This window comes from Xyrauchen texanus, chromosome 19, assembly GCF_025860055.1.
Source record: "Xyrauchen texanus isolate HMW12.3.18 chromosome 19, RBS_HiC_50CHRs, whole genome shotgun sequence".
Classification (NCBI taxonomy): Eukaryota; Metazoa; Chordata; class Actinopteri; order Cypriniformes; family Catostomidae; genus Xyrauchen; species Xyrauchen texanus.
In genome coordinates, this window is record NC_068294.1 from 34,727,086 (window position 1) to 34,749,726 (window position 22,641).

At 38.8% G+C, this 22,641-nt stretch overlaps 1 protein-coding gene across 3 annotated transcripts in view; it reads left to right on the forward strand.

Moving 5' to 3' along the window:
• LOC127659451 (ecto-NOX disulfide-thiol exchanger 2-like) overlaps positions 1-22,641 on the forward strand; it is a 192,063-nt gene that overhangs the window by 100,904 nt on the left and 68,518 nt on the right. For all 3 annotated transcript variants that reach the window (XM_052149280.1, XM_052149282.1, XM_052149281.1), the window contains one exon: positions 13,529-13,660. In XM_052149280.1, the coding sequence (XP_052005240.1) occupies positions 13,529-13,660 (132 nt within the window). The remainder of the gene's footprint in view (positions 1-13,528; positions 13,661-22,641) is intronic.

The following is a 22,641-nucleotide window of genomic DNA, read 5'->3' on the forward strand; positions in this document are numbered from 1 at the left end:
TCGTGTGATTGTGGGTACATCTCAATCCCCCTCCTTTCCTGTGCAGGTAGGAGTCAAACAGGGGTGTGTACTGGCTCCAGTGATCTTCAACCTCTTCCTGGCAGCAGTTACCCTCCTCTCCCGCAACTCCCTCAGCCCCGACGAGGGTGTTTGCCTACAGTTTCGTCTGGACAGGAACCTTTTTAACCTTCGCCGCCTGCAAGCCATCACCAAGTGCACCGCCCTCACAATTCATGAACTGCAATATGCCGATGACTGTGCCCTCCTAGCCCACAGCCCTACCGCAATGCAGCACACGTTGGATGTTGTATGCACAGTGTATCAAGCTTGTGGCCTACAAGTCAACATCCAAAAGACAGAGATCATTGCACAGACCATGGTCCCAACCCCCACACCCCCTGTATTCTACATTCATGGCACACCAGTAAAGGTTGTTCAGCACTTCTGCTACCTTGGAAGCATTCTAACACTCACCTGCCTCATAGACAACGAGATCCAGACACGCATAAATCTCGCCTCCTCTGCCTTTGGCAGACTTCGATCTCGAGTCTTTGCTAATAAGGATCTCCGTACTTTCACTAAAGCGGCCGTCTATCAGGCAGTCTGCGTCTCCACCCTGCTGTTTGGTGCAGAAGCATGGACTCCCTATCGCAGGCATGTTCGGTGTCTTGAGGGTTTTCACATCAGATGCCTCCAGCGCATACTAGGAGTCACATGGAAAGACAAAATCCCCCACACGGACATCTTACAGCGCACCAACTCCAGCAACATGGAGGCAATCCTTGCTAGGCGGCAACTGCGATGGGTTGGACATGTTATCCGCATGCCCTCCCACCGCCTACCCCGGCAAGTCCTCTATGGGCAGATATACGCAGCCAACCGGAGACCTGGGGGTCAGAAGCGTCGCTACAAGGATCACCTCAAGGAGACCCTGAAAAGCTGTGGCATCAACCCTGGAGTCCTGGAAACAACTACTGCAAGTTCAATGAATAAACTTAAATTGGTTTAAAATGTAGCTGCCAGGGTGCTGATTACAACCAATAAATATGATCATATTAGCCCAATTTTATCGTCGTTACATTGGTTACCTGTTAAATTTCATATTAATTAAAAAATTCTGTTAACTACATACAAAGCCTTGAATGGTCTAGCTCCACAGTACTTAAGTGACCTTCTACCATGCTATATTCCATATATTGCTATATATGATATATTTCAAATATAGTTCCTAGAATATCAAAATCTACAGAAGGAGGAAGATCCTTTACCTATTTGGCTCCAAATCTATGGAATAGTCTCCCTAACACTGTTCGGGACACAGACATACTCAATTTAAAATCTAGACTAAAGACTTATTTATTTAGCCAGGCAAACACCTAATTTATCCATCAACTCACAGTTAGGCTTGTTTAGTTAGGTCTGCCGGAACTCAATAACTCAATAATTTGAATGGCATCTACGGTGATATTATTCTATTTGTTTCCCTGCCTCAACCTTGGGATTCATATCCATTCCTGCTTGGTTTCGGACTCCACTGCTATGTGTCACTGAGTGATGACGACAAACTACAGCCGGTGCTAGCCAGACATCACTTCAGTCCTTAACGATGGCCTTCAGAGTTTCAACTGTAAGACATCAGATACTTCATATGCCACTGCCTGAACCTTGGACTTAAGATGGACCCCACCGAACCTCACCAAAATGACCTGCCGGTGGAACTGCAATGCACCTCATTAATCTCTGCCTGCATCACCTTTGTTTATTGATGGACTACACTCTTGAAATGGAATACATAGACTATCAATTAATTGCCAACAAAATTATGTGAAAAGCACTATACAAATAAAAAATGACTTGACTTGACCATAAGAAATAACACATACCGCTGGATACCCATCATATCTTTGGAGCAGAAGTCCTCTCAACATGTTTGAAGTTCTTTGCGGGAGCACCTGCTATGTCTATGGTTGTCACTCAGATAACTGCTGTCAGTGTTTAAAAGAGAACTCCTATATAGTCTGAAAACTGTGTTAGTAATCTGTGGGATCAAACAGAGGTGTTTCTTGCTTGGCACATGATACGTCAGTCATATAAAAAATTAAATTAAAGCAACAACAATTATTTGTTGTTAGCTGGCTTAACTTATCTTCTCAAGGTTACCCAAAAGGCTGATTGAATTCGTGATGGTTTGGCATAATGAGGCTTGCAATTGTGCCGTGTCCCCAGAAGCCTCATTCTAATGCTTGCCTGCTCCGAATCCAAGAGGGGATTGAGTCTTGCTTATGAAGTTAAAAAGTTATCTAAATCAGGCTTTTGAATGAGAAAGATGCATAGACCTCTATGAATATTCTTAAATATATTAATTCCATTGTGTTTGATAAACAATGCTTAGAAATTTAGCACGTTGCCTTTGTGCTAAATTATGTGGTGTTAATCAAATTAAAATCTCCTGTGAAATTAAGAGATGTTTATACAATTCTTGTCTTGTGATAGTATGTGACGGCCTGTTATTTCACAATACCAGATATTGTGACACTAAATATGTTTTACACGTTGTTGCATGTATGAGGACTGAATATACACAGCTATGCAGTTTTATATTGATGTGTGAACATTCACATAGTCAATCTAATAAGCCCTCTATTTAAAATGCCCTAGATTATTTTGAATGTCAAGATTCAGTATATAACTGCAGAAGTGATGTGACCATTTCAAAGTTAAACAGACTTGTTGGTGTTCATTAACAAACACGATATCTGCATAATGTTGGCGTTGATTAAATAAACTGTCTCCAAAATATGTTTTCAAGAAGTGCATCTAAAACATAAAAGTTACAATAACGATCACTAAAATGACAGACAGCATTGTTACAGCCAATATTGTGTATAAGTTGGCTTGTGTTTGTACACACTGACATCTTCGCTTGCTTCCTATCCAAGAGATGGCAATGTGAGTGTACATCATTTTAAACGTATTTAAAAAAAAAAATGTTCTGTTCTTTTCTGAACCTTATTAATGTGAAATGATCTATATAGTGCTCATGTAATCTCTTTTTTTCTTAACCAACTGCAACCAGCATCAAGAAACAAGACAACAGGATGAAAATCCTGCTCCACATAACTGTATATTAAACATCAAATATGTGATTTAGTTGCATCACACAGCATTGCCTTCTTCAGTGTGGACAGACTAATTGTTTGTCACGACTGGTTAGGACTCTGTGTGAAGGTATAAAAAAAAAGAATATCCAGTGCAGTTCAGACACACGTTGTTGGTTGAATATTAGATATGATTATCTGAATGTATGTTAATGTAAATACATCTTCCTTGTATCTATTCATGGCCGTCAGTGTCCTGTTAGATTTGTCCCACTGGTGTAAGAGCCTGTAATTGTCTCTTAACTCTTAAGACCTTGTAGATTGTAAAAAATAAATTTCCCTGAGTTTTCCTTGGCCTTCTGAGGGAGCTTTGGGAAGTCAGCCATGGACAGCTTTATTCAGAAGTGTGTGTGTGTACATTTTGTCAGTCCCCATGAGGAAAACAGCTTATAAATCATACTAAATTATGTTTTTTGAAAATGTAAAAATGCAAAACGTTTTCTGTGAGGGTTAGGTTTAGGGGTAGGGTTAGGTTTAGGGGATAGAATATAAAGTTTGTACAGTATAAAAACCATTATGTCTATGGAAAGTCCCCATAAAACATGGAAACCAAACGTGTGTGTGTGTGTGTGTGTGTGTGTGTGTGTGTGTGTGTGTGTGTGTGTGTGTGTGTGTGTGTGTGTGTGTGTGTGTGTGTGTGTGTGAGCGTGTATTTATCACTTTATGGGGACCAAATGTCCCCATAAGGATAGTAAAACCCGAAATTTTTGACCTTGTGGGGACATTTTGTCGGTCCCCATGAGGAAAACAGCTTATAAATCATACTAAATTATGTTTTTGAAAATGTAAAAATGCAGAAAGTTTTCTGTGAGGGTTAGGTTTAGGGGTAGGGTTAGGTTAAGGGGATAGAATATAAAGTTTGTACAGTATAAAAACCATTATGTCTATGGAAAGTCCCCATAAAACATGGAAACCAAACTGTGTGTGTGTGTGTGTGTGTGTGTGTGTGTGTGTGTGTGTGTGTGTGAAGGAAAAAAATTCAAAATAATAACATCAAACACCAAAATATGTGATTCATTCCTTTGGTGACTGTAACAGTTAAAGGAGGCGGCTGGAACCAGCTGAACTGTAAACATATAGTTTTAATGTCAAACTTAATTTAAACCAAACGTAATCGAACACAGACACACATGCAACACGGCCACGTGCGTCTCTCTCTCTCTAAGGTGCTTCCAGCTACCCTTTATCTCACTCTCCTTCTGATCAGCTGATGCATCTGAACAGCCCGGCCACACCCTCCTCCTCGTCACAGTGACATCTGCTGTAATAAAAATAACAATTACATAAAATTACAACTATGGCCAGTAAGTAGATGGCTTCAGTCGTGCATGCATTGGCTGATCTCTATAAACCAATGTTCTAACTAACTTAATTTTTAGATATTATCACAAGTTATTCATTGGATATTTATTTAGACATCATAGTTTTTTTTTTTAAAACCACTTGTGTTGAGGTGCCAGATTTTGCAATGATGTTCCAATATGCTGTCAAACCTGAGCATGGTATGTGTGGACAGGGTTGTCTGCAATTGTGATGTTTAAATGTCCTCATTAGTTTAAAAAAAAAAAAAAGGCTCTGAAATGGGTCTGATGATGTTGATCTTTATGAACTAGTGATATGCACATGTTTGTGTGCTGGTTAGACAGGTTTAGGGGGTAGACATGGGAAAGTCATGAGACAATGTCATTAGGCTGATATAAAATCAGTGTAAGTATATGAGATGTCCTCACTAATATAGTCAAACAAACCTGTGTGTGTTTTATAGTCTGTCCAATTAATTTATGTGTTATTGTGTACTGCATTGCATCTGTATTGTAGTCTCCCATTCATTTCCTATGGCAGGTACATTTTGACCCAAAAAATACAAGTGTTGCTTTTTTTTACGACCACTTTTCTAATCAAGTCCAGGTTTTTTTTTTGGGGGGTTGTGTGTATTTGTTCAGATAGCAAGTGGAGGAAAGGTCACCAAGTTTTGTACCACTCAGATAAAGCATACCATTTTTATAAAGAAACTAAATTGAAATGGGTCCAAAATTACCTCAACAAAACATGAGGGTTAAATTCTCTCTCAGAAGGGGGACACTAAGGCAAGTTTTGTTGATCATCAGAAAGGTGACTGAGAACCTTAAAAGAAAAAAAACTGTCCCCTCAGAATTCACTTTGTTTTTATTAGGTCAAGAAGGAACTGTTGTTGAGGGGCACAACCTGGGAATGTGATGAGATGGTTCCACTGTGATACTCTAAGCTATAGCCATTTTATGTGACATACCCCTTTGGAAAAGCACAATCTCAACACCATTTTGCACATTGCAAAATGTGATATTTTCAAAATTAACTAATCAACTAGTGGGTTGTCTGAACAACTATTATGTTATATGGATGCCCTTTTTAATTAAGCTGGTGTAGGAACATTTTATCCAGTCACGATCAGACACATTTCTCAGTGATATGTAGATGCTAAGTGCAGCCCTGATGTAGGGTGAATTTGTTACAGAAGCAGTACTTTGATAACTGTATCTGCTGTGCGCATTTCGGGCGCATCAAAGTCGGGCGCATTTCTTTGCTGAAGCACGGAGACTATGCATTTTTGAAAGCAGAGGTAGACAGGAGTCAAAGTGCTAACCAGCCTAAGCTTATTGCTTGGGTTATGCTGCAGCAGTCGGGGGTGATAGAGACTGTCGGATGTTCATGAAACCTCATTTTTTTACCCAAACAATTTTGTACATTTAAAAATGCTGAGCATGAGTATTGTTGTATATAAGTGAATATTTATAAATTGTTGTTCATGTAAAATTGTATGCAAATCTAATAAAATCTATTGTACACAAACTCAAATAAGAACAACAAATTTCATACAGATTCAGATTTTTTTATTTAATGCCATATCAGCATTCAAAGCTATTTTCATGAAAAAAATCAATTACAAAAATACAAATATCATAAAAAACAAAAAAAAAACAAGTCATATACAAGATTTTTTTTAATTAAAGGTTGTATCAGCGATTTCAGGCCCAAAAATAAACAAGAGAGTTGAAGGTTTCCAGTGAGACGAAACCTTCACGAACGAATTGGCATCACTCTGAAGCATGGAGTAGCTGAAATCTTCAGTTTGTGTTGTGGCATCTTTGGCTGTCTTGTCAACACCCTGCTGTTCATCATAGCTGTGGTCCCAAAGGGATGGATCTTCCCACTGGGTGGAAATAGTGCTGTATGATGGTTGTGGCACCTCAGGTATGCCCTCATCCTCCTGGTCTGTCACTTCTGCAGTTGCTGTAAAAAAAAAAAAAAAAAAGAGTACATAGGCTACATGTTAAACCTCTGTCCATGTTTCTCACACTGACAACATTACAGTAAAAGCTTATGATAAATGGTGATGAAAGCTCTTCCTCGCTCAGGCTAACAACTACCTGGCCCACATTACGATAGCACTCATAGCATTAAATCTACAGTAACATTTAGTGGACAAAGGCATAAACCATTAATGGCCATGTTTTTAACATATTTACTCATAAATGGCATATTGTCTAAAAAAAACTGTAAGTTAGACTGCCCACAGATAACACGAATATTTCAGGCCGGTGGAGCTCGTAAAATGTAAACAACCGGAGGTAGCTAACGTTAACTAGGTTAGCTGTGAAGTGGTGCTATCGCTAACCAGCTACAGAATTCAACATTAAAAGTGGTTTACCTGTCGCTTCGACACGAACAATTGCACGTCTCTTCTTCACCACTGGTCTGTCATATCCAAGGTATAATTCCGGGTTGGGATGGTCATCCGTGGGGCGTTTGTCAACAATATGGAGCGAGCAGACATACACCTTTTTCGGTGGATGTTTCAGTTTTAGCGCAGCTAACCACCCTAAACATCTACTCTCCTTCTAATCATATGATCGAAGCACTCAGTTTCTAAAAAGTTTTTGAATTGTTAAAACAACCAACAACAGCACATGTGGAACCTGAACTCATTCTCTCGCTGCTAGTAACTTACTGGTCGATCGCTACGAACCGGAAGTTGACAACCGGTGTCGCCGTCATGGCAGCGCGCATTGTTTAGAGCAGAATAAGGTGGATAAAAATCTCTAAACCAAAACCACATTTTTTTAACACTAACTCCTAGAGCTTTCAAACTACTTTACAAAAAAAACTAAACTAGACTAGTTGTTATTTTCACATACAAATGAGCATTTGATTGGCCACAAATATTTGCCCAAAATTTGCAGCTCTTCAGCAGTAGTGGTGCAACAATTTGCTGCAAGTGTGCCGCAAAGCTCATTAGGATGTTAACATTTTCAGTCGTGAGTTTACGGCAAATTTGACACGAACTCTCGATTTTCGTAAGGGCCATCCACCAAACTTGGTAGAGACCTTCAGACTGTTCTGGAATTGTATGATATGTCTTTTTTTAAGTGATCGGACTAACTGTTTTCACACAGCGGACCATCAAAAATTGGAAAAATCCAATAGATTTACATTGACGGAAAGTTCAAATGAGCCAAAAGCATGCTTGATAATTCAAACTCCCAACTGTCAAAAAATCAAACGTAAACAAATTTTCACAAGGCTTTTAATCTGTTTTAAACAAGCCCCATATCTCAATCAGCTCCCTAGCTCTCTTATGTCGTAGATCAGTATTCTGTGAACACTAATTCAGGCACTGGTAATGGTACTGATCCACTGAACATTGGGACACTTTTGACCAGAGAATATTTAGCAGAGATGGGCCAGTTCTATAAAAATGAATGGGAGAAATTGGAATGCTCAACTAACCTTAACCCTAACCCTAACCCTACCCCTAACCCTAACCCTAACGGTCAACATATATAGAAAGGAAGCCACGCCTTACAGTTAAATGAGCCAATCACCTTTTAGATACAGATAATGCCTATCGTCTATCAACTCTAGAACGCGCATGCACATTAGTAATAAAAGCATTTACGTTTTTTACGTAATATGAGGTGAAGAATCAGAATTTATTATACCAGTATTGTCAGATTTTATTGCTGATTTTTAAATATGGTCTTTCATCGTAATCGTGACCAACCATTTTTGAGATTTCGGTATGTCTCCATTCAAGTAGATTGGAGCTGCACTGGCATGAATGGAAATAGCCTCCCGAGAGCATTCCAAAGATGGGCGAAAGTGGACCGACTTGCTAGAAAGTCTTTTCTATGACTCAATCACCTGCAACACGTTAACAAGCTCACACATTGAAGCACAGCTGTTATCGCTTTCATTTTCCTTGAAGATATTCATGCTTACAGTGTTAATATAACCAGTGTTGGGTTTAACGCATTACACATTAAGTAACACATTACTGTAATTTAATGACATTTTGTGGTAACACAGTAATGTAATGTGTTACTTGTAAAACTAAGTAATCTGATTACAGTTACAGACATGAATAAAACCACATTACTTGGAGTACACATTTATTGCTAAGACAATAATATTAAGTAGTAGTGTTGTCACGATACTAGAATTTCTAACTTCGATACGATACCTTGAAAAATATCGATATTCGATACCATTTTCGATACCACAGAGAAAAAAACTGCCACAATATTAAGAGGGTAGAACTGTCTAGAACATGACAATGAGGTATATTTTACATGAACAAAATGTCCTGAGGTATTGCACTTGTTCAAAAGCCTCTCAGATTGCCATACATTCAAAAACCAATAAAGTGCAAGTAAATAAAAAGTGCAATCTTTTGTATTTCCAAGTCAAATCAAATCCAATCTCAATGTGAACAAAAGATACTTAAACGTCAAGGGGGTTGACTAGCTTTCATAAGGTCTCTCGCTCTCTCCCTCTCTGCCGTGCACGCTTATGTATGTTGTGTGCGTGCTATCTATGTTATGCGTGCAGTATGTTCTGTCTCGCGATGTGCTTATAGATTCCGGAGATTTGAACTAAATTGCGGGCATCAGGGAGAAGCTATCAATATGCGGGAGACTCCGGAACTTCCGGGAGACTTGGGATGTCTGGCTTCATATCAAAAATATTTCCAGATAGCACTCCTGCTGTGTTCTTTATCAAACAAAACTGGTCGTGAGTGCCGCGATGCACTCGCCATCTTTACATTCACTTCACTTTTGCTATTTAACCAGAGCGAATGAGAGGAGTGCGAGTGTGTGTGGTGTTTGTCAACGCGCCTTTGGAGAGAAGTGAAAGTGACAGCTCGGCTAGTATCGATACTTAGGGAAATTAGTATTGGTACCGTTCAGATATTTCAGTATCGATATTTATCGAAATATCGATATTTTTGACAACACTAAGTAGAATGCATTTTAAAATCACATTCCTATGTTAGTACTTTTATGTGTGTTGCTGTGTCAGCTAATGAGCATGTGCTCTAACAAATCACCATGGCATTGAGGAAACATATAGAGGCGATGGCAGATGAGTGAGGTGTGTTACTATGGACACAGCGTAGTGTAGTTGTTTATTCACATTAAAAGTGTTTTAAGATTGAATGCGCTCACAATCAGTCTCTGCGAGCTCTGTGTCTGCGTGCTCCCAGTCCTGGCTGGAGGACAACAAATCTTCCTCAAATCTCCGTGCTCTTCCCCATTCTTGCATGTCTCCCTCGCGTGTACCTTTGCAGCTGCCGCGGTAGGAGAGGGGATTGGCTTTGGGTGTATATGGAAAAGCACAAGCAGGGAGGTAGAAATTATCTACTTTCTGTAAAGTTCTGTAAACACACACATGCAGCACATGTACACACACAAACAGACATACTGTACAGGCACACATACACATGCATGATGCAACACACAAGCAAACCTGTATATTCACACTGAAAAGCATTCAAATACACAATGGACTTATTATCCAAGCTGTTTGCAAATGTGTTTTCAGAAATGATTTCAGTTCATTAGTATTATTTTTCTGTCTTTCACACCAACACAAACACATGTAAACATGCTTACTGTACACATACATGCCACACAGCTAAGAGGTTGTAGATAGTGGACACACACACACACACACCTGAAGATATTACTACAGCATATTTGAGATAAGAAAGTTACATATTTTTGAAATGCATCGGATCTCTTTAGCCAAGTTGCTGTCTTTGTCATAGTGCTGTAATTTTGTTATTGTTTTCAGTCAATAATAAAGTAATAAAAGAGCTATTAGTGTCACATTTGTATTTTTTGCAAGTTTTATTGGCTTTAGAAAGTAACTTCAAAGCCCATCAAACCATTTTACATTTATTCATACATGATGATGTTTCCGGAACATAGTGAGCAACGATGCTCCCTGGTTTTTACGGTGCATTGTGGGTTTGTTTAGGGAGCAAATGTTTCAGTGCACTGGAACAATTTTGCAAATGTGACTCACTGATCAGTGGTGTGGCTACTGAACTAGGGAACTGATTGAGACGCACCCAAAGACTTTCTAGCAAGTCAGTCCACTGTCGGCCAGGTTTGGAACTCTCGGGAGACTATTTATAAGAGAGTGACGCTCCTATCTACTTAAATGGGGAAATCTACAAAACGGGTTGGTAAAGATTGCGATCAAATAACATATTTCAAATCAGACAACACTGGCACATGCACGTTTTCAAGTTGATGGACAGGCGATGTCTTTATTGAAAGTGATTGGCTCTTTTAGGTGGGACGTCCTTTCTACATCCGTTGGCTGCCATTGGGCGTTCCGATTTCTCCCATTAATTTTAATAGAAGTGGCCCGTCTCTGCTAAATAGTCTCTGGGCTTTCTAGCAAGTCAGTCCATTCGGAGGCCATTTTGGAACCAGTCTTTTAGAGCTACTTGTTTGGAATGCTCTTGGGCAGCTATTTTTCTATGTAAACAAGTGGCATTCAAGATGCGTTCTCGAGTTGATTGACAGGCAATGTCTGTATCTAAAAGGTGATTTGCTCTTTTACATGTATGCATGACTTCCTTTTCTAAATCCGTTGGCCATTCCAATTTCTCCCATTAATTTTGATAGAAGTTTCCCGTCTACTAAATAGTATCTGCTTTAAATTGCTCTATCTCTTGTCTTTCATTTCTCTCTCTCACACACACAGTTGAAAAATAATTTGCACCCCAAGGTGGTAATGCTATACCTTGGGTGTGCATTATTTGAAATAATTGAATGGTTTAATTATTCCGCTTATACCACAGTTACCACACCTCATGACATTTTTTAGGTTTTTAGGCAAGATACTTTCAGGATTTCATAAAACACTCTTAGAACTGCTTTCTTATGCCATGGATTCAGCATCTTGCTTTGATAAAGCTCAAGCCTTCATTGCGAAAGTGTCCCTTTAGAACTTTAGAAGATTACAATCAAATAAAACATTTAAAGTCAGTATAATCTGACAACACTGGTTTCATAAATTAATAAAAAAATTTGAATAAAGCTTCTTTACTAAAATAAAATGCAATATTCCTGTCTTGTATAGCAAATGCACATTTAAGAGCATCATTTTTGGAGTAACAAGGTTTTGTGTGTGTGTGTGTGTGTGTGTGTGTGTGTGTGTGTGTGTGTGTCCTGTTTTGTGACACTTTCTTCATCTAACTATTGTAAACAATATTTTATGATCTTGTATAGCTATATATACATATTGCATATAATGTATTATTTTTATTATACTTGATGTTTCCACAACCTCATATTAACTAAGACAATAGATTATTTGCACTTCTAAAAAAAAAAATAAAGGAGATAAAGGGCATGTTATTTGTCTGAGCTATAAAGATTTAGTTATTTCTCTATAAAATAAATCCACTCATCACATTTACATTGGTTTTATATGTTTTAAAGTTATGACAATTTTCCACTGTGGGGCCCATTGTCATGACTATGACATGATTTTTCTTTCTTTTTTAACACAAACATTTTTAATTGATCCAGAAAATATAATCAATGAGGCGGTGTGTTATGGTGTGGTGTGTTGCGGGCCAGGTTTGGTGGGCCACTCTGGGCCAGAAAGTCCCAGTCCACCCCTACTCCCAAGGTGTGTTGCTCATTTGTCCAGTGTGAAGAACAGAATAACCTTGAGCATTAGAGCATACTTTCATATTTACAAGTTTAAAACTCTTTTTATGAATTTTATGAAAGCTCCTATTTCTCCCATTATTGTGACATAAATGAAAAATAACCACAATGGCAGTGGTTTAACAGTTTAATATATGGATCTACTTCTACATATTTCTTTTTGACATGTCAGTTTTAGCTGATTATTTTAGCCAATGTTCTTTAGTGTTTTGCAAAAGCATATAGGCCTTAGATGTGAATTAATGTTGTGAACATCAACAACAAAGCAGCACATGGATTCATTTTAGCATTATGAGCGTTGCTATAGAAACTAATAATCTTTGAGGATGTGAATGGTTCGGAGCAGAATCACCAAGTTGTTGTCTCGTAATTACGCTAACATGACGTTAATGTAGCATTATTTAAAAATTAGCGGATGCAATTATCTTGAGAGGCGTTAAGCTCAGGGGGCTTTCACGTTAAAGTAATACATGTCAGAAAGGTCCAGATTGACAGGGGGTGTCTGTTTTGATTGTTATGTTCTGACAGACACCCCCTTCGATATTCCTCTGGAAATCCTTAAATCGAATTATCATTGCTGTTTTTCATGAACTAACAGAGCTACACATAATAATATTACCAACCACAATAACATTTTCTCAATAGTTTGTAGAAATGACCTCCTCCACGTGACTGCCTCCTACATCTCGCTGGAACCATATGTTCTCTCTCAAACATGCTATAAGCCCTATAGGCACACCACAGATAGGGGAACTTTCTGAACTCTGTTTCTCTTGTTTATAGAGCTCATTCCTTTTTGGTGGGCATTAGTGAAGTTTATTAGACCTCTGACAGCATTTGTGTCTTATAACAATGGTATTTTATGTTTTTTTTTTCTCAGAGAAATGCAATTTAAATGGTATTTCCGAAGCTTTGCTAAAGCACGTTGGCACCTTTGCTGTCTGAAGAGTACATAAATTAGTTTTTGGAATATGGTCTGTGCTTAATTTATCGTATGATTTTTTAAGCCAAAGGAATCTTCACATTTTGCACTGCTAACTCAAACTTTTCATTGAGTTTCTATCCTTGTCTCAGACTTTTAATATTTTAATAATATTATATATTTCAAAGATACTGGTAGGTTAATTGAGTAACAGCCTCTTCAATGAGCACTCAGGTCAAACTTACTCGACAGGAATGTTAATTACCTTCAGGTTCTAGAGATAGTTGAGCTTCCATGGGACTTGCTAAACAAATTATTTCAACTTGTTCTGCTTCAACATTTTTTAATATCTGTCCTTTGAGTCTTTTGGAAGAGACATTGCGCAAGTGATTCCTAATATAAACCCACATTTATGTTTTTTTCTCTCTATCTCTTAGAGGGTCTACGAAATATTGCCATGGACTCCAACTCTTTGCCGATGCCCATGTCGGACCCTAATGCCTGGGCAACTGCCATGAACAACCTTGGAATGGCCCCCATGGGCATGAATGGCCAACCTATATTGCCTGGTATGCTATGAATTTTCTATCACAAATATTTGCCAATTAATAAAAGTCTTACATATTGCACCAAAAACCTAATTGGCTTGCAGCTACCCAAACATATATCTATATTTCAAAACTGACTTACACTTTGTTTTCATAGATATGTGTTAAATAATGTGAACTTATTACTAAAAATCTGACCACAGAGTAATTTTCAGTACAACCTTTTGTTGAGACTGCTTTGCCAGTATTTGTTCCTCTCTAGCCTATAATTTTGGTGTCATGGATTTCAGATTTACCCAACCCATAATTGTCATGTCAACAAAAATGATGTCTGGTTGATTTACATGTCAGTCACACAGCTCCTTTCTGTCTAAGAGGACAGATCTTGGCCAGAACAATGTGGACCAGAGTTATCCTAAAGTCTGACTCTGCAAGACCATAGTTAAACACACATTTTGGTCTAATTTGACACCTGAACTGCTGGATAAACATGTTGTAGGTTTGCTAGCTTACCTCACTTTGCTGCGGTATTAACCAGAGACTTAGCTCGATGTATCCTGCAGGCCACTTTTCCCTGTTCAGAATCAGACTGGTTTAACTGCGTCAGCAAGAGTGTGAAAGTATCAGTGTGAAAACTTCAAACACATTCCCACAGTGCCATCAGAGTGGCCAATTAGTTTTAGGGCTTTTTCATCTCATTGGTTTGTCGGTGGCACATTGTGAAGGAACAGCTCTGTATGTGATGCTCAGAGCAGAGGCTGTGTTATGCCAAATGGAGGGAGATGCAGAACATCTCAGACTGGTGCACATGAGTCACTTATACCTACACATCCATAAAGCTCATTGCTAGAATTAATTCCTCTGTTGCACTGCATCATTTATTATTTGGAATGCATAAGGTGAGTAGTCCAAATATGCCACTGAGCCATCTATTTAACTCCAGGAAGATTATAAAGAAATGCAGCTGCAATACGGATGGATTTTCATTATGGTGCTGAAACGATGGAGAAAGAAGAAATTAAAAAAATTTAGGGTCATCCGACAGGCAGCAAATAACACATTTTTGTTATTTTTTCAATAAGATTCCAATTATGGTCTGTGTTTATCAGTGAACATGCCGGTCACAGTTTAAACGGGTATTTGTCTTTTTTTTCTCCATGTTTTTAGAATAGATTCTCTGTGGAGTTTTATAAGTCACATCCTTCATCTTGTTTAAAGTCACATTTAGGCAGTTCAGTCACTGATATACAGTATATGTGTTGCTGTTTGCCACTATAGGTGCATGTTTCAACTGAAGTGGGGCGTGGGGATGCTCTAGCTACCTATGCAATTTTCTTAGCAAATTTCATTTGCACTGTTTACGTTGCTGCCACGGATACGTCTCAGACTCCTATTTGCGAGATCACTACCCAAAAGCAAATTATGGATTTTGCCAAGCAGGTTATAGACTGCCATTCTGAGGAGAGAAATGCTGATGGCTGTTTTTTGTCAGAAATACTATGGAGCCTTGATCTGTGAGCCATGCAATGAGCTCAAATAAAATGGCTCTTAGTGCTGTTAATGTGTCCTGGCTCCCAGAAGCTCATTCCTGTCAGTACTCCGTGTCTATTATTCTAATCAGTCCCACCGCAGGGAATTATGGGAGTCTTTTTCCTCCTCTTGCTTCCTGTTTCGCAGCTGCTCTGAGAATACAGATGAAAGGCCCGACTCAGGGCATCCCACCTGGTCACTTAGCTGCATGAAAATATTAGAATGCATATAAATATTTCCTGAGTTCTCACATTCTGTTTTCTCCTTTTGAATGTCATCAATTCCTTAGGCTACTTAGTGGAAATAATAAATGGTATGTACCATGATCTGCAGTTATGCAGGTTGACCCATCCTTTCCACTGTGCCGTGGTGAACGTCCCTCATCAAGGTTTTGAAGATGCATGTTTTTTTGTTCAGCCTGGTGTTGTGCAGAAAGTTGGGTCCGAAGCTACTTGCACGACCTGCTCTCTTCTGTAGCAATTGGCTCAGGCTGAATTTTGATTGGAGTTAGAGGGAAGAGGCAAGATTTCTGCCTCAAGTTCTACCTCATTAATCACAAAGAGGGAGCAGCTGTTGCCTCCAACATACTTATGTCTCCAAAAGAAAAACTGTCCACAAACTTCACTCCTGGACTTTGCTGCATCAGCAAGTTATGTAGAGACATACACTTGTGGAATTGACACTGAGTAGTCCATTCAACCAACCACCTAATCAATCCCCACCATGTGTTTTTATTACATTGTGATGTGTGTTTTAAAATCCAGAGAGAAGACATTTATTGAGTTCATATAAGTTTCAAGTCTTATTTATTTATAAAGCACTTTCAAACTACACTGTAGCACCATAGATCTACATTGAAAATAAAATATAAAAACAACTATAAACACATCACACAATAACCAAAATTGTAGGAAATGAAAACAAGCATAAAAAGTACAAAACCCAGAGTCAATCAAGTATTAAAAGCCAGTGAAAACAAAAAAGTTTTTAAACGTGATATAGAAATAGAAATATAGGATCTATTCTTAAGAGGTAGATCATTCCACATCCTCGGACCAGCAACTGAAAAAGCCTGATCCCCATTGATCTTTATGCACGATCTGGGAACAGTCAGTAGTAATTGATTGGCCAATCTTAATGGTCTACATGAATAGTGCAAAAACAAATAACAGGACGTTCTATTGAATTTTATGCTGTATCGGTAACCAATGTAGTGAAGCCAGTCCCAGTGAAATGTGGTCCCTCCTCTTAGTATTTGTGAGTAGCCTAGCAGCCACATTTTGGACTAGCTGCAACTGTGACATAGATGACTGACTAGTCCCTAAGTAAAGGGTACTGCAGTAGTCGAGGCGGAAAGAGATAAAATCATGTACAACTTTATCCAGATCACACTGAATGATAAAATCGAGTTCATTTTGGTAATGACTCTTAGTTAATAAAGGCAACTTTTCACAACAGCCTTAATCTGTTTGACTTTGCAGATTAGTAGCCCATGGCCCTGAGCCATTGGTAATATCTACACCACTTACATTAGATCCAAAGTTAACAATCTCCGTTTTCTTCTAATTTTCCTACAGAAGATTTTGGCCCAGCCATCCTTTAACCTCTTCTAAATACTTTTACTTTGGAGAGAGACACAAGGTGAAACTGATCAAAAATCTCATCACTAAAAGTCATGGTTGAAATGGAGGAGGAAAACGCCTAATTTCAACATAAAAATTCAAACATTTCACAAATATCCACAGAGGGGTTTAAATCAACTCTCTCAGGGTTCAGTAATCTATTAATGGTGTTGAACAACACTCTGGGAGAGTTAGAGTGTAAAGAAACAATATTAGAAAAATTATTTGCTCTTGCATCCTTCACAACCTTTTGATATTTCAACAAACTCTCCCTCATAATTTGGTGTGAAACATGCAATAGGGTTGGTACTAGGGTTCGATGATGTTGCTGGAAATTTAGCCTATATCTCAGAATATTTCAGCATTCTGATGATATTTCATGTACACTCACTTAGCAGGTTATTATTATGAACACTATGGTGCTAATAAAGTGACCGACATAGCCTTCTGCTGTAGTAGCCCATTCGCCTTAATGTTTGACATGTTGTTCATTCTGGGATGCTGTTCTGCTCACAATTGTACTGACTGGTTATCTTGGTTATTGTAGCATTTCTGTCTGCTCTAACCAGTGTGGCCATTCTCCATTGACCTCTTTCATCAACATGACATCAGCAGTTACAGAAATTCTCAAACTAGCCCATCTGGCACCAAATTTTTCCCATTTTGGTAGTTGATGTGAACTTTAAATAAAACTCCTGACCAGGGCTGGACTGGGAAGAGAAATCGGCCTGGGATTTTACATAGCAATTGCCCCAAAATTTGTTGAGCAGGAGGGGGGGTGTGGGGTTGAGCCAAAAGTTGTTGGGGGGTGGGGGGTTGTTTGCTGTCCTTTTCTGCATATCGTGGCACCATTTTGTGGTCCGTTCTGCACAACACGGCGGGACATTTTAGCTTATCGCGGCCCATTCGGCCCATTTCGCAGCCGACCCACCAGCCTGCTCGGTTCTCCCGATAGCTAGTCCACCCCTGAACGGCCCCAAAGTGCGTCGGCCCACCTGAAAAATGCCCGGTATGCCAGATTACCAGTCCAGCCCTGCTCCTGACCTGTATCTGTATGATTTTATGCACTGCACTGCTGCCACACGACTGGCTGATTAGATAATTGCATGAAAAAGTAGGTGTACTTGTGTTCCTTATAACGTTCTCAGTGAGTGTATATCTCTTCTGAAATTGTTTAAAAGGGTGTTTCATTTTAAAGGAGCCGTCATTTTACAGAACAGCCATTATAGCCAATTTATTAAAAAATGTTAAGAAAAACATTTACTAAAATAATAAAGGTTCAGTTCAATATCAACAGTTTTTCACTGAATTAACTAAGTTTAGAATTACATTTTTATGCACCAGTATACAATAGCAATTCATAATAATACTGTATGTGAATAATGTCACAGACTTCTGTTAACATTTTTTAGAAAACACTGAATCGAAGTTTCGAATTGATTTATTGAAAAGAACAATTTGAGCAGGTTCATGAAAATAATTTTAACCTACCAATTTTTGCTACTAAAGTTTAAATCAGAGAGGCTATTAAAACATAAGATAACATCTTTGCCTAAGTAAACAGCTTCCTTCACATCTACTTGTATTCTAAGAGTCTATTATTGTTTCAGACATTTTCCTCTCTCTGCCCTCAAAGCTCAGAAGTTTCTTAGATTTAGCTGTTGAGTTGATCTTTTCCTATGTGGCCTTCTGGCCTGAGTAAAGTGGATCAGCTCTTGACTCGTCATTCAACTGAATAAATAAGGCCTTCTTCAAAGAAATATGTTATTGCCCTTAGTAGGAGTCTACAGGCCAAACTTGACCACAGTGCATTTTTATGCCTTTCTGTATTTCCACTCTTCTTAGGTGTGGGTCTGCTCTTTGATAGATTATACTTGTACTACTCCAAAGGTTTCATGGGGGCTGGTATTATGATCAATATCATCAGGAAAGACAGCTATTTGGAAGTCTCCAGCTGAGCACTAACTCTTTTATAGCCTTGATTTAAAACCAAATTGACATTTTTCCCCACACAGCCACATTTATTTTGAAAAACTCAATTATTTAAACTGATAAATGTGGGATCTCATTAATAAAATGTATCTATCTATCTGTCTGTCTGTCTGTCAAAGGACAAACTATTTTTTGTATACACATACACTCACTAAGCACTTTATTTGGAACTCCTGTACACCTACTTATTTATGTGATTTTCTAATCAGCCAATCGTGTTGTGGCAGTGCAATGAATAAAATCATTCAGATACAGGTCAGGAGCTTCAATTAATATTCACATCAACCATCAGAAGGGGGAAAAAATGTCTCTCAATGAATGTTGGTGCCAGATGGGCTGGTTTGAGTATTTCTCTAACTGCTGATCTCCTGGGATTTTGCCTGGTTGCCTGGTTGATGAGAGAGGTCAACAGTGAATGGTCAGACTGGTTTGAGCTGACAGAAAGGATATGGTAACTCAGATAATCACTTTGTATAATTGTAGTGAGCAGAATAGTATCTCAGAATGCTGTGGAATCTCGAGGCGGATGGGCTACAACAGCAGAAGACCACATTGGGAACTTTATTAGGACCATAGTGTTTCTAGTAAAGTGCTCAGTGAGTGTAAATGATGTCTAAAGCAATATTTAAAATAGACAGTTTACAATCAGTTCTAGTTTTCATGTTTTTTAATCAGGAGTTTTAGAGTTTCCTTACAGTGTATTCAAATCTCTGTGATATGACTCATGTTCAAGCTTTTAAGGATGATAAAAAGGTTCCTTTGTTTCCATTTTAAAGTGGAACAGTATCAACTTTAAAAGGGACAGTCACTAATTATGTGCTGTCATTAGATAAATACCATTTCTTTGATCACAACGGAATGGTCTTTCACAGTGTATTCCTCTTTTTTAGTCAATATTATTACCAAAAGTATAATAATTTCAGTTGACATATCAATCTATTTGATATGCACGGCTCTGCTCCTGCTGCAGTTTTATCAGCCAATAACCACCATCCTGCATAGGGGGTTCAATGTCCTTTGGTGATGATATGAGGGAGCTGTTTTTCTGTGCCTGATACCAAATCAGTCCAGATATCTTCTGTATATGGTGTTGAACTTTAGCAGATAACTCTAAGGTAGGATGTACGGAAGTTATAAAGGTACTCTTTATGGTCAATACTGCTTTATCTTGATCGATATTTAGCTTGTGGCTCATGCACATTTCTGCTTGCCAAGGACTTTTTATATTGATGTCTTTTTTCAGAGTTGAAATGTAGCATATACAGTATGTTGGCCTTTAGTTTTATACAGTCCTTGAAACTAGGCCTCGTTTGGGTTTATATTTAAGTCTCACCATTATACTAGGAAAATTGTGGTCCAAACACACAGTAATTAATGCATTGAGTGTGTATGTGTGGAACTGCAATACTCCCATCTGGGGTTGTTTTCAGACAGCTGTGTGGTTGTTAGAGTCCCTACCCGATGTCAGAGAAATGAGGGAAATTATAGCTGTTAGGCCAAAATCCCTTCTGTTATCGCAGATCTTTTCACTGCAAACGGTTTAGCAGTGTAAAATAAATTCCTGCCCCCAGAATTCAGAGTCAGTGAAACAGCAGATCTTTGGTTGCAGATTTCCCACAAAGGCATTTTGACTTATTCCACTGGGGGATGGCTTGCATGCCTCATTTGAGAATACCTAACATGCCTCATGGGGTCTAACTGTGTAATTCTTCAGTATTTGCCGCTGAGGGGGACGTTTGCGGAGGAAGGCAGAGAGCGCGGAGGACCCTCCCCTCCACTAGCCAGGTTGCCAGGAGCTCTCTGCTGTTAAATGCCAGACTGATTTTTCTGACTCCCTTATCTCGTTTGATTGATGGTTGCCTTTTATTGCAGCTGCCCAAAGCAAAGCTATGGTTTAGACGTATTGCGTAGTAGTGAAAAATCCAACATGCATACCAATGAAGCATCAATATTTAAAATGTGCCAAGCAGTCAAGCTGTTAATAATTTAAAAGCTGCACATATCTTTTGCCATTATTGCTGTTTGGTTGTTTTTTGCATTTCTATTATATAATTTGTGAAGATGGTCAATGTTGTATATTCAGCAGAATTTCACAAATCTATAGTGCAAAACAGTATAGGCTCAAGTTTAAAAGTGGGCAAATTCTATACTTTTATTTGTAGCATTTTTTCCCTGAGATCTACTTAAAATATTTGTTAAGGTTGCACCAAAAATAGTCATATTTTAGTTTTACGTAACAATGTTTTAACCTTTCTCAGGCCTGTCTCAGGCCTTTAAATATAAAGGTTGGTTTTGCTATTGTAACTTTGAGGCCCAAAATTGATTCTACATAAGTACATAAAACACCTCTAGCTATGCAAGCAGAATTTCACAATCATTGTGAATAATGTCCGAACGTACATAATTCGCAACACAATGCGGGTACATGTTGCATTCTCTGTGTTGCCACAAGGGGCGTTATAAGCAGGAATTATTGTTAACATCTACTAAACAATAACATAGTGTAGTCTTCTTCGGCAGTGTTTTCTTTCAGATGCAGTTATTAAACTCTTTCACCCCATTGAGATTTGTTACCACTTCAGTAACACAATGACGCATATTAAGTATGTACAATGGAAACACACACTTGCAGTGAGATCTACAGACTTCTGTAGAGTATGTTTCTGGTCAAGACTATATGTCACAGACGTCTGTAGTGATTGGCTAACAGCTTCGCATGTGAAATGTTTAACAACGCCCCCTGCTAAGTTACTGAATAGAAATGGATCATTAGTCTTAGAGCACACAGAAAAACCAATGATCAGTAATAATCAAGCACGATGTGGCGTTTCACTATATTTTAAATTCAGTAACTAATATACATAAACATGGTAAAAGGAGCCTTATTTAAAATTTTGTGATTGATTATACTGTGATTTTCGGCAGTAGCTTGTGGTCTGAATCATCTCATGAATTAGCTTCAATAAAGTGCACCATTACTTTCTGTTCAGAGACAGAGCAGAGACAGCACTCAATATTTTGAGAAGGTATGCACACACCCGATGAGTTCTTCCTTTCAAACAGCTGGACCAGCGTAACTGTATGGAATAGAACACAGGGTCTTCAAAACCTATGTGTGCACCTCTCACCACTTTTAAAGTGTTTTATGCACATTATTTAAATTATTTGTTTGTTTTCATCTAGACACACTGTATTAGAAATGTGACGGTTATTATGGCACCTGTCCAGCCAGCTGAGGGTTGTAAACGCAGTTTTTTACCAGCTCGGTGAAAATAGGGGTGCACACCTTTAAGGAAGAGTGGAGGGACATTTGAATTAATGGTCTGGTTGCAGACCTCAAGTCTTTTTGTGTATGATGCGACAAGCTTTGTACACCTGGATTTGGGGAATTTCTGCCATTCTTCTCTGCAGATCCTTCAAGCTCTGTCAGGTTGGATGAGGACCATCGGTGGACAGCCATTTTCAGGTTTCCCCAGAGATATTCTATTGAGTTCAAGTCCGGGCGCTGGCTGGGCCACTCAAGGACATTCACACAGTTTTCCCTAAGTCACACTTGTGTTGTCTTGGCTGTGTGCTAGGGTCATTGTCCTGTTGGCCCAGTCTGAGGTTCTGAGTGCTCTGGACCAGGTTTTCATTAAGGATATCTCTGTATTTTGCTGTGTTCAGGTTTCCTTCAACCCTGACTAGTCCCCCAGTCCCTGCTGCTGAAAAATACCCCCAATGTATGATGCTACCACCACCATGCTTCACCGTTGGGATGGTAGAGCGCAGGTGATGAGTGGCTTCTGGTTTCCTCCAGATATGTCACATGGAATTGAGCTAAACAGTTCTTTGTTTCATCAGACCAGAGAATCTTGT